The sequence below is a fragment of the Takifugu flavidus genome, chromosome 8 (genome assembly GCF_003711565.1).
Source record: "Takifugu flavidus isolate HTHZ2018 chromosome 8, ASM371156v2, whole genome shotgun sequence".
NCBI classification, from domain to species: Eukaryota; Metazoa; Chordata; class Actinopteri; order Tetraodontiformes; family Tetraodontidae; genus Takifugu; species Takifugu flavidus.
In genome coordinates, this window is record NC_079527.1 from 16022443 (window position 1) to 16034169 (window position 11727).

At 50.0% G+C, this 11727-nt stretch overlaps 2 protein-coding genes and 1 long non-coding RNA gene across 17 annotated transcripts; 1 reads left to right on the forward strand and 2 right to left on the reverse strand.

Moving 5' to 3' along the window:
• Positions 1-1220: 1220 nt before the first annotated feature.
• Positions 1221-2679, reverse strand: si:dkey-93l1.9 (uncharacterized protein LOC562339 homolog). 3 transcript variants are annotated; one of them, XM_057041789.1, is made up of 4 exons: positions 2535-2679; positions 1727-1961; positions 1488-1623; positions 1221-1419 (listed from the first exon to the last, which is right to left on the reverse strand). In XM_057041789.1, the coding sequence occupies exons 1-4, from the start codon at positions 2580-2582 to the stop codon at positions 1350-1352; spliced, it is 489 nt and encodes a 162-aa protein (XP_056897769.1). In that variant the 5' UTR covers positions 2583-2679; the 3' UTR covers positions 1221-1349. The 3 variants fall into 3 exon arrangements, with proteins under 3 accessions (XP_056897769.1, XP_056897770.1, XP_056897771.1); XM_057041790.1 differs by having other exon boundaries at positions 1488-1615; positions 1719-1961; positions 2535-2678; XM_057041791.1 differs by having other exon boundaries at positions 2312-2585.
• Positions 2680-3486: 807 nt separating this feature from the next.
• On the forward strand, positions 3487-8107 carry dnase1l1 (deoxyribonuclease I-like 1). Of its 7 annotated transcripts, none has more exons than XM_057040519.1 (9): positions 3487-3603; positions 4052-4207; positions 4465-4553; positions 4614-4703; positions 4777-4889; positions 4997-5109; positions 5185-5342; positions 5759-5855; positions 7459-8107. In XM_057040519.1, exons 2-9 carry the CDS (start codon positions 4061-4063, stop codon positions 7621-7623), a joined length of 972 nt encoding a protein of 323 aa, XP_056896499.1. In that variant the 5' UTR covers positions 3487-3603; positions 4052-4060; the 3' UTR covers positions 7624-8107. The 7 variants fall into 7 exon arrangements, 6 of the variants coding, with proteins under 6 accessions (XP_056896499.1, XP_056896500.1, XP_056896498.1 ...); XM_057040520.1 differs by having other exon boundaries at positions 3512-3607; XR_008951663.1 differs by lacking the exon at positions 3487-3603 and adding an exon at positions 3618-3923 and having other exon boundaries at positions 5201-5342; positions 7459-7553.
• LOC130529868 (uncharacterized) lies at positions 5837-6823 on the reverse strand. 7 transcript variants are annotated; one of them, XR_008951670.1, is made up of 4 exons: positions 6719-6823; positions 6434-6566; positions 6244-6357; positions 5837-6186 (listed from the first exon to the last, which is right to left on the reverse strand). It is a non-coding gene; the product is annotated as an uncharacterized LOC130529868 (long non-coding RNA). The 7 variants fall into 7 exon arrangements; XR_008951667.1 differs by having other exon boundaries at positions 6681-6803; XR_008951671.1 differs by having other exon boundaries at positions 5837-6091; positions 6244-6433; positions 6491-6585; positions 6681-6803.
• Positions 8108-11727: the final 3620 nt, after the last annotated feature.

Consider the following 11727-nt stretch of genomic DNA (forward strand, 5'->3'; position numbering starts at 1 on the left):
TTAGGGTGGGTTATGGTTAGGGTGGGTTAGGGTTAGGGTGGGTTATGGTTAGGGTTAGGGTGGGTTATGGTTAGGGTGGGTTAGAGGGTTAGGGTGGGTTAGAGGGTTAGGGTGGGTTATGGTTAGGGTGGGTTAGAGGGTTAGGGTTAGGGTGGGTTAGAGGGTTAGGGTGGGTTATGGTTATGGTTAGGGTTAGGGTGGGTTAGAGGGTAAGGGTTAGGGTGGGTTAGAGGGTTATGGTTAGGGTGGGTTAGGGTTATGGTTAGGGTGGGTTAGGGTTATGGTTAGGGTGGGTTATGGTTAGGGTGGGTTAGAGGGTTAGGGTGGGTTAGGGTTATGGTTAGGGTGGGTTCGGGTTCTGGTTCGGGTGGGTTATGGTTAGGGTTAGTGTGGGTTCGGGTTAGGGTTAGGGTGGGTTAGAGGGTTAGGGTGGGTTCGGGTGGGTTAGGGTTAGGGTGGGTTATGGTTAGGGTTAGGGTTAGGGTGGGTTAGAGGGTTATGGTTAGGGTGGGTAAGGGTTAGTGGAGGTTGGACTGTGGAGTATCTGACAACGCCGTGTGGCTAGGGTTAGGGTTAGGGTTAGACCCCCCTGACCTACCAGGTCCTCAGAGGCCTAGCTCCATCCTACCTGGAGGAGCTAGTGACACCTTACCAGCCCAACAGACTGCTCTGCTCTCAGAATGCTGGTCTACTGGTGGCCCCCAGAGTCTCTACTGGTGGCCCCCAGAGTCTCTAGGAGTAGAATGGGGGGCCGAGCATTTAGCTACCAGGCCCCGCTGCTATGGAACCAGCTCCCTGTCCAGGTACGGGAGGCTGACTCCATCGCTACTTTAAGATCAGACTTGGATGATGGATGGATGGATGGATGGATGGATGATGGATGGATGGATGAATGAATGAATGATGGATGATGGATGGATGGATTGATGGATGCATGGATGATGGATGGATGGATGAATGAATGATGGATGATGGATGGATGATGGATGAATGATGATGGATGATGGATGGATGGATGAATGAATGATGGATGAATGATGGATGACGGATGAATGAATGATGGATGATGGATGAATGGATGATGGATGAATGAATGATGGATGATGGATGGATGGATGAATGAATGATGGATGATGGATGAATGAATGATGGATGATGGATGGATGGATGAATGAATGATGGATGACGGATGAATGAATGATGGATGACGGATGAATGAATGATGGTGATTCAGCTTTTATTCCAGCCCTGTGGCAGCAGCGACACCACTGAGAACATTACAGGAACGTGAGCTGATCTTCTGGTCGTTGCCGACGGTGACGAAGGCCCGGGGACCTTCTGAGGATCTTCTAACCGCTGCTGGTCAGGTTTTCACCACTGGGCGGCTCAGATATGGAGATGACCGGTGATGCTAATGATCTGGACACAGAAGAACCCGTCAGAACCCGACAGAACAGGAACTCTTCGTGTGCTGCTTCTCCTCATACCGGACAACTTGTCCCTCGAACCCAAGAGCTGTTATGAAGATGTTGATGAGGACCGTGAAGAAGACGAAGACCGTTGCCACATTGTTCATTCTGTTCAACTTGGCGTGTTTCCTCACGTCGTTCAGATCGTACTTGACTGCTGGCGAGACACAAACATTCAGGTGTGACCTTGGTTCTGGGACCTTGGTTCTGGGACCTTGGTTCTGGGACCAGGACAGAGACCACAGGAAGACACTTGCCGATGGAGATGAGCAGCAGCCCCACGATGACCTGCAGCGTGATGGACAGAGACAGCAGAACCACCAGGGGGGTGTAGAAGCGGTACTGTGGACCCACGTACAGGGCGGTCTTCAGCTGGGACGAGTTGGCCATCAGTAGAGCCACGTCCAGCATGCTCTGGGCCGCCGTCTTCTTGGTGGCGTAGTGGTTGATGTTCATGGGCCGATGGGTTTTCCCAGAGGGGCCCGTCAGAGCCTGGAGGGCAGAGACATCATCATCACTGCCCACGGACGGTGGCAGCCAGATATCCCACAATGCATTTCAGCTTGGCGAGGAACAGCACCAGCAGTGGTGGACAGTGTGTACTACAAGGTACGTGTGTGTGTGTGTGTGCGTGTGTGTGCGTGTGTGTGTGTGTGCGTGCGTGTGCGTGCGTGTGTGTGCGCGCCTGCGTGTGTGTGTGCGCGTGCGTGCGTGCGTGCGTGTGTGTGTGTGTGCGTGTGTGTGTGTGTGTGTGTGTGTGTGCGGGTGTGGCAAGAACAACATTCCCTCCATTCTCTGGAGGCTCTGCCTGATCTTGTAGCACAAACAGTCGAGAGTCACACCTGACAGCCACTTTCCATTGATCTGCGCAGGTCCTGATCCACCAGGTCCTGATCCACCAGGTCCTGATCCAGCAGGTCCTGATCCAACAGTGACCATGAGGAGAAGTGTTCTGAAGGCTTCCCAGAATGTTGGTCGGGTTGTGGGCTTGGACGGCCCAGTTCACCCAGCTGCTGCCTTCAGTGGGGGAACCTCAGAACTGTGTGACCTGTTGGTTCTGCTCACCTCTACGTCGGCCAGTTTCAGTTCTGCTCTGTTGATTCTGTTCTCCATAATCTTCTCAGCCCAAAGTCCATAACATGTTCTGGTCTGCTCACAGAAGGACTAAAACAGCGAAGGAGTCAAACAGGTGTGACGCAGCAGGACTCCGCCCATCATTCCACAGCAGCTGCTCACCTTCAGCACGACTGTGATCCTGTCAGAACCTTTCTGTTTGGACACCAACACAATCGCAGTAACAGTCGGACGTATGATGACGAACAGGTAGAAGATAAGATAAGATAAGATAAGATAAGATAAGATAAGATAAGATAAGATAAGATAAGATAGATAAGATAAGATAAGATAAAATAAAACTTTATTGGGAATTCACGTGTTACAGAAGTAGTAGAAAATCCTTTTTGCGCATGATGATGTTTGATCATATTAAATTCATGGTATTAAAAACAAATTTCAAGCAACAAAATAACTATTTTTAATCAAAGGTTTCAAAAACGAACTTTCTGGAAAGTGAACGCGGTGCTGCCCCCTGGCGGCAAAGACATTGACTGCAGTCGAGATTTACGTCGCTGCCTCATTATTCCGGACTTAATTTACGTAAAATATTTAAAATAGTTTGTATTTCATTGCTCAATTTCAAACAAAAAATGGAAATGTAAACTGTCGCTTTGTATTAAAATCTAAACGTGTGAAAAATGACAGAATGAGATTCGTGTGAATTCAGTCCTCCAGACTTTCTGGAGTCACCAGCACGTCTAAAGGTCACTGCACCGAGGCGGGTCCGGACCCCCCCCCGGCAGGTCCAGACCCCCCCCGCAGGTCCAGACCCCACCCCCCGGCGGGTCCGGACCCGCCCCCCCGGCAGGTCCAGACCCTCGGCGGGTCCAGACCCCACCCCCCGGCAGGTCCAGACCCCCCCGGTGGGTCCAGACCCCACCCCCCGGGACCCGCCCCCCCCGGAAACCCTGACGGACAGAAGCAGCTGCAGCTGCAAACTGGAGATAAACTGCGCAGACGTCAGCGCGTGACGCACGCGAGCAGCCGAAACAGGAAACGCGCGGAGAGGCTCCGAAAGGTCTGTAAGTCTTTAAAAGGGTTACAACGAACATAAAGAGCAACAGTGGCAGTTTTAACTGGTCGTGAATCAGGGTTTGGACTTGGATGACGACAGATTCATTTTCTTTCACACTGAGGAAAAAAGTTCTTCATTTAGAGGAAGAAGAAAGTGGGTGGAACCTGGTCTGTTCAGCTAAGAATAAGCAGAACCTTCGGTGGACACCAGACAGTCAGTTTAAGCAGAAACAGGAACACCAGCGTTGTGCTGGAGGCTCTTTTCTGGAGCTCTCGCCTGCTCTTCCTAATCCTACTGCTCCTAATGTTCCTCCAGCTCTTCAGGTTCTTCCAGCTCCTCCTGTTTATGTTCTTGGTTTTGTAAAACCAGATTTTTGATCAATGTCTGGATGCTGTGGGTGAAAATCTACTCATGTTCTCACTGACTATATCTACTCAAATCTCACTCACAGTTCTGCACCATGAAGTTCTCCATCCTCCTGCTCATCTTCTTCACGGATCTTTGTCATGTTGATGCATCATCGGACTTCAGGATCTGTGCCTTCAATCTCCACAACTTTGGGGAGTCCAAGTCTAAGAAGACCAGCGTGATGCACACTCTGACCCGGGTAAGACCACCAGCTGAGGGACTATGATGCCATCTTCATTTAGAGAGATCAAGCAGAACTTCAGATTCTTGTGTAGAACCTTTCGGTTGGTCTCTGAAGCACCTGCGTCTTCACACTTCTATTCACACATGCAGCCTCCACAAATCTCCTTTCGAGCAGAAACGTTGCAGAAGCAACCGTGATCTGGTTTGAGAAGCCTCAGTCAAACACCTTGTGAAGATGTTCTTCTGTGGATGGTCTACCTCCTGTGTTTCCAGATCATCGCTCGCTGTGATGTGACCCTCCTTCAGGAAGTCAGAGACCGTAAAGAGCGAGCGCTGCCTCAGCTGATGGAACTTCTCAACAGGTGAGATGTTGGTCCACTGTAGAGGCTGAAGAGTCCTCCTCATCACCTGATTGTTCCCAGGTATGACTCTGAGCGCAGGTTCCAGGCTGTGGCCAGTCAGAGGTTGGGCAGGTCAGACTCCTATCAGGAGCAGTATGTGTTCGTGTACAGGTGAGAAGAACCATGTTCCATGAGTCCATGTTCTTGTCAGTGTGCAGCTTCACTGAGGTGCTGATGTGTTCAGGACCGACACGGCTACAGTCACAGGACAGTATCAGTCCCCTGATAATCGACCTGGAGACGTGGACGCCTTTGCCAGAGAGCCTTTTGTGGTCCGCTTTAGAGCCCCAAAGACAGGTCAGTGCTCAAGTTCTTCCAGCAAACATGACTACAGATGTGACAGATGTGGATGTTTAAACCTTCATGCCCACCCCCACCCCCACCACCAACACTGCCATCCTCAGCCATAAAGGAGTTTGTCCTCATACCACAACACACTGCTCCAGCCAACACCACAAAGGAACTTGATGCTCTCTATGATGTTCTGCAAGATGTGAGGAAGATGTGGAAGACTGAGGTACCAGCAGACCTTCAGTTAGAACATCAGGATATGATGGTGAAGAAACCTTCATGTTTCTCTTTATATGAGCAGGATGTGATGCTTCTAGGAGACTTCAACGCAGACTGTGGCTACCTCGCCAAGAAAAACAGGGAGAAGCTTCAACTGATCACAGATCAGAACCTCCACTGGCTCATCGCAGACAAGACCGACACCACCGTGAGAGCCAGCACATCCTGCTCGTACGACAGGTGAACAGGATCATGTCTGCCACTCCGACACACTCACTCCTGGTTCGGTACACTACCACAACAGGAAAGAACATCAAGTGTCAAAGAGCAGGCGGCGTTCCTCAGTGTTCCGTGTTCCTGCAGGACACAGGAACACTGAAGGTCTCACACCGAAGGTCTCACACCGAAGGTCTCACACTGACGGTCTCACACCGAAGGTCTCACACTGAAGGTCTCACACTAAAGGTCTCACACCGACGGTCTCACACCGAAGGTCTCACACCGACGGTCTCACACTAAAGGTCTCACACCGAAGGTCTCACACTGACGGTCTCACACCGACGGTCTCACACACACCGACGGTCTCACACTGACGGTCTCACACCGACGGTCTCACACCGACGGTCTCACACCGACGGTCTCCTCTGTTGTTCCAGGATCGTCGTACATGGACAAAGATTTGCCAATGCAGTCGTGCCTTTGTCGGCCAAACCGTTCAACTTCCAGATGGAATATCATCTGACAGAGGAACAGGTGAACACCTGCAGAACCACCCCACACCTGCAGAACCACCCCACAGCTACAGAACCACCAAACAGCTACAGAACCACCCCACACCTAGAGAACCACCCCACACCTACAGAACCACCCCATACCTACAGAACCACCCCACAGCTACAGAACCACCCCACACCTGCAGAACCACCAAACAGCTACAGAACCACCCCACACCTAGAGAACCACCCCACACCTACAGAACCACCCCACACCTGCAGAACCACCCCACAGCTACAGAACCACCAAACAGCTACAGAACCACCCCACACCTAGAGAACCACCCCACAGCTACAGAACCACCCCACACCTAGAGAACCACCCCACAGCTACAGAACCACCCCACACCTAGAGAACCACCCCACACCTACAGAACCACCAAACAGCTACAGAACCACCCCACACCTAGAGAACCACCCCACACCTACAGAACCACCCCATACCTACAGAACCACCCCACAGCTACAGAACCACCCCACACCTGCAGAACCACCAAACAGCTACAGAACCACCCCACATCTAGAGAACCACCCCACACCTACAGAACCACCCCATACCTAGAGAACCACCCCACACCTACAGAACCACCCCACAGCTACAGAACCACCCCACACCTGCAGAACCACCAAACAGCTACAGAACCACCCCACACCTACAGAACCACCCCACACCTACAGAACCACCCCACAGCTACAGAACCACCCCACAGCTACAGAACCACCACAGTGCTACAGAACCAACACATAACTACAAAACCACCACACATCTGCAGAGTCCCCATGCAGATACAGAACCACCCCACACCTGCAGAACCACCAAACAGCTACAGAACCACCCCACACCTACAGAACCACCCCACACCTACAGAACCACCCCACAGCTACAGAACCACCCCACACCTACAGAACCACCCCACAGCTACAGAACTACCCCACAGCTACAGAACCACCACAGTGCTACAGAACCAACACATAACTACAAAACCACCACACATCTGCAGAGTCCCCATGCAGATACAGAACCACCATACCTCAGCAGAACCACCGTGCAGCTACAGAACCAGCACATCTGAAGCACACAATATTCTTTGCTCTCATGGGAGGGGTTTTAAGTCACCCATGAAGTGACTTTCCCATAACCAGGGACATAACAGGGACTCCTGATATTCTGACAACAGGTGGCTGGAACAGAGAAGGGTGAGCTCTCGATTGGAGGTCTGGATTTGAGCATTCTTCATGAAAAGCATAACAAGCCTCACCCATCCATCTCATGAACAAGAACCTGACATTCCTTCTGTCCTCCACTAGGGGCAGTAAGTGCCCCTGCTGGGTTATGTTCTGCTTCATCTCACTGACAGTGTCTGATGGTGGAATGTAACTTCCAATAATACTTCATTACCACCATCATCTTCTCAGGCCTGATTGCCAGAGAGTCTTGGCATCTGTGAAGAAGGCGTTCAAACATTAAAGAGAGAAAACTGTTAGAATCACCAGTTTTCATGAGTATTTCATACACGTGTCACAAAATTTGTGTAGGGATGATAGAGGTGTGTTTTATTGTTTATTTTTCCATTTTTGTTCAGGCACTTCAGGTCAGCGACCATTACCCTGTGGAGGTCCTGCTTAAGAATGCTGCTCCCACACTCCTTCCTTCCTGTTTTGGGGAATTAACCAGAGAAACAGAACTGAAAATGTTCTTCCTTTTTTTTTTTTGGAGCTCACTTGTTCTCCAGAGGTTAACATGGTAATGTGAGTACCCCAGTGTCTCCTCCTGGACACTAGGGGTCTCTGTGACTTTGCCTCCTGGACACTAGGGGTCTCTGTGACTTTGCCTCCTGGACACTAGGGGTCTCTGTGACTTTGCCTCCTGGACACTAGGGGTCTCTGTGACTTTGCCTCTCGGTGTCTTGCAGGTCGTGATTCGTCCTGCCCATGAAATGGCTCAGTCTCAGGCTCGGCCATTTTCCTGGGCGTTCCTTCAAACCATTGTTCATAATTTACTGATGATGAGTGTTTTTAGGTTTGGAGCCCAAGTGGTAAATCAAAATTACTTTCCTTTCGGATCTATACCTGTCTGGTCTCAACAGTTGTTGCAATTAGTAGGCGGATTGTGACAGTAACATAAACTCTTGTTAAGTTACAAGAATTGAGGTGTTTTTCATTTTCCAAGTCATTTTTTATTTCAACTGATTAAGTTACCCTTCCCAACTTTGTTAAAAAAATACAGCCTGATTATCATTGTGTGTATCCTGCTTTAGAGTGTAACCCTGACTGACTGTTGGATCTAATAATAACAGATACAAACACTAAGAACAGTATACACATAGCAAATACATATAGCACATTTAAGTGAACATCGTCAGTGTAACTACAACTTCAATCACACTTCCAGGACATCGGCCTATGACAGGAGGAACAGGCTTAAGCTCTGTGACGGCCACTTGGTCAACAGCGACCCCTACAGGTTTAGCGCGTCGCTGCACGGTCAAGGCTGGACCTGTTTGTTTGAGAGCCATGTTGAATACACGTGTGGACGTGGAGAAGTCTCTATTAGACTGATTTAATTAGCGATTTATGCCTGACAATTCATACATCTTTCACATACCCTGGACATTTGTTCAATTGTTTTTGATACTTCAAACTTTACTTTTGATTTAAAACCTTAAATTGTTGTGTCCTTATATGTAACATGAATTTTGAGTCAGCTGTTACATCCAGACGAGAACCCCCAGGATTCTCCTCCTTCCGAATGCACCACTTCCTTCCAGTCACCTTTACAACCTCTCGAAATCTGAGCAAGAGGCAATGGAACAGTACATTTCGGACTTTCTGGCCACCGGGCTAATCCATCCCTCTTCCTCCCCCATGGGTGCGTTGTTTTTCTTCATCAAGAAGAAGGATGGGTCCCTGCTTTCGTGCACTGACTACTGGGCCTTAACGAAATAACCATAAGGAACAAGTATCCTCTGCCTCTAATTGATGCTGTGTTCAGTCCTCTGCCCAAGGCCCGAGTCTTCACCAAGCTCAATTTATGGAATGTTTATCACCTTGTCCAGATCTGCAGGGGGGAAAAGTGGAAGAGGGCTTTCAACCCTTCCCTCGGATATTTCGAGTATCTAGTGATGAGGTTAGAATCAACAAATGCCCCTGCTGTCTTCCAGGCCCTTGTTAATGTTTTGCAGGACATGTTAAATAGATTCCTGTCCGTCTACATTGATGACATCCTTATCCTATCTGAGACCTTGGAAGAACATATCCAACATTTTTGATTGGTGCTCCAAAGGCTGCGTGAGAACTGTCTGTTAAGGCTGAAAACTATAAATTCCATTTACTATGCGAATTACCGGCGCTTCATCCAGAACTACAGCAAGGTAGTGTCTCCCCTTACCGGCCTGACGTCCACCCTCCAGCCTTTTTCTTCAAACAAAGCAGAGACCGCATTCATTCGTCTCAAGCCCTCGTTCACCTTGGCTTCCATTCTGGTCCATCCGGACATCAACCTCCAACTCCTTGTGGAGGTGGATGCCTCGGGTTCGTTGGATGACATGTTGTAATATGGGAAACAGTGAATTCTTGGCTGTTGTGCTTGCGTTGCAAGAGTGGCCACATTGGTTGGAGGGATCAGTTCAGCCGTTCTTTGTCTGGACTGACCACAAGAACCTTGCTTTCCTCCGCAATGCCAGGCGGCTGAACTCTTGACAGGCAGAGTGGGCACGCTTCCTTGGGCATTTCAATTTCACCCTTACCTATCGACCCGGGTCACGGAATGTGAAGCCTGATGCCTTGTCTCGCCAGTTCTCTCTAGACCCCTCCAGCACAGATCCTAGTTCGATTCTGCCTCCCTCCTGCATCGTTTGTGCAGCCTCCTGGTTGGTGGAGGAGATGGTCCGGTGGGCACAGTTGGCTGATCCTGGCCCTGCTGAGACGCCTCACAACTGGCTGTTTGTTCCAAAATCCGCTCAATCTGACGTCCTTCTCTGGCGGCACTCTTCAATGTTGACTTCTCACCTTGGTCTCTTCCGGACCTTTTGCTTCCATGCAGCAGGACACCAGGTCCTTTGTCGCTGCCTGTCTTGTTTGTGCTTGTGGTCAATCTTTGAACAGTCCTCCAGCCGGTGTCCTCAATCCTCTCCCAATTCCCCGTCGTCCCTGGTCACATTTCTATGGCTTTTTTTTATGGGCCTCCCTCCTTCTGATGGCAATGCGACCATCCTCACAGTGGTGGACTGCTTCTCCAAGGCAGTGTACTTCTTCCCCTTAGCTCTTTTCTCCAGCTGAGATGGGAGCATGTGTTCCGCCTCCAAGGTTTCCCCAGGGACATTGTCTCGGATCCGGGACCCTAGTTCACCTTGCAGGTTTGGAGAGCATTCTGTAGGGCCCTGGGGGCTACAGTGAGCCTTTCCTCTGGGTACCATCCCCAGTTGAATGGCCAGCCTCAGAGGGCCAACCAGTCCCTCAAGAGTGCCCTGCAGTGTGTTTCTGCCCATCAAATGCGCATGTGTTGGCCACCACAGGAATGTCTCCGTTTATGGCCTCCCTCAGCCACCAGCCTCCCTTTTTTGATGTCCAGGAGGATGAGGTGGCTGTGCCCTTGGTGCAGGCCAATCTGCGGTGCTGCCAAGCTGTTTGGCAGCAGGGCTGTTCTGCGCTCATTCTAACAGACTCACAAACCGCCAATCGGTTCATGACTCCAGCTGCTCCGTATCGCCCTGGCCAGAGAATTTGGTTGTCCTCAAAGGATCTTCCCTTGCAAGTGGACTCCGTGAAGTTGGCTTGGTGAAGTTAGCCTGTGTCCCTCAAAGTGCACCCCTCTTTCCATGGGACCCTGTTAATGCCAGTCTCCAAGTCGGACCTTGTCCCTCAGTCCAAACCTTCCCCTGCCCCCCCTGTTCGATTGATGGTGGCCCAGCCTACACTGTCTGGTGGATCCTGGACGTGACAAGGACGGGGATTCAAGTTCCTGGTGGACCTGAAGAGCCCTGAAGAGCGATCATAGGTTCTGCGTCGGCACATCCTGGATGACGGACTTCTGAGTGACTTTTACCAGAGTCATCCGAACAAGTTGGGGAGGGCTCCAGGAGGCGCCCGTTGGGGGGCGCTGCTGTCATGATCCTGTGTTTCTGCCTGTTTTGTTGTTGCGGTTTGTTCCCGGCAGGGGGGTGTTTGACCTGTTTTCCTCTGGTGCACGCTGCCTGCTGCATCACCTGCAGCTAATCCGTTTGATTGGGAGCCTTTTTTAGCAGCCAACAGCAGCCCATCAGTGTCAGATCGTTTCGTCTGTGTTGTTTGTAATTGAGCGTCCCTAGATTTTACTTCTTGTTATTCCAGTTTTTCCAGGATTAATCTTGTGTCTTTTCTCCTTCCGAGGACTCTACGTCCCCTCCATTGAAGAGAACTGGTTCAAGTTGGGTTTCTGCACACGATTCACCATTGCACGTTTTTGGGTCGCACTTTGTAAATATTGTTAATATTGAGACTTCCTGCATCCTGTCTGCATTCTGGGATCCACCCTCGTGGACTGGTCCTTGTAACATTTTCTACAGAAATAGTGAGTTCCTGTTCATTATTTTCTGTGTATTAAGGGCACAAAAAAGCTAACTCCCTCTCCTCCTCCTTTCTTTTACATTTCTTTTACTGAAACTACTTTTTTGCTCTTTTTGAAACTTCACTACTACTTTCCCAGAGATCGGCACGGTGCCATTTAAAGACAGCTGCTGTTACCACTTATGCTTGAGCAATTAAGTGATTCTTTTTTAGGAAAAAAAATCTGCATGATGTTTATTGGTTGTACAGGGTGACATCTAAAAAAGGAAGTTACAGTAGTTGGGTTATGGGAAAATGACACAGTTCTT

Excerpts from the sequence above, each read along its gene's own strand:
- si:dkey-93l1.9 (XM_057041789.1), bottom strand. The coding sequence starts at position 2,582 with ATGGAGAACAGAATCAACAGAGCAGAACTGAAACTGGCCGACGTAGAG. Across the intron at positions 1,624-1,726 it reads GCTGCTGCTCATCTCCATCG|TCAAGTACGATCTGAACGAC; the intron begins GCAAGTGTCTTC and ends TCTCGCCAGCAG. Across the intron at positions 1,420-1,487 it reads TTCGAGGGACAAGTTGTCCG|ATCATTAGCATCACCGGTCA; the intron begins GTATGAGGAGAA and ends TTCTGTGTCCAG.
- dnase1l1 (XM_057040517.1), top strand. The coding sequence starts at position 3,690 with ATGACGACAGATTCATTTTCTTTCACACTGAGGAAAAAAGTTCTTCAT. Across the intron at positions 4,704-4,776 it reads CAGTATGTGTTCGTGTACAG|GACCGACACGGCTACAGTCA; the intron begins GTGAGAAGAACC and ends TGATGTGTTCAG. Across the intron at positions 4,890-4,996 it reads CTTTAGAGCCCCAAAGACAG|CCATAAAGGAGTTTGTCCTC; the intron begins GTCAGTGCTCAA and ends TGCCATCCTCAG.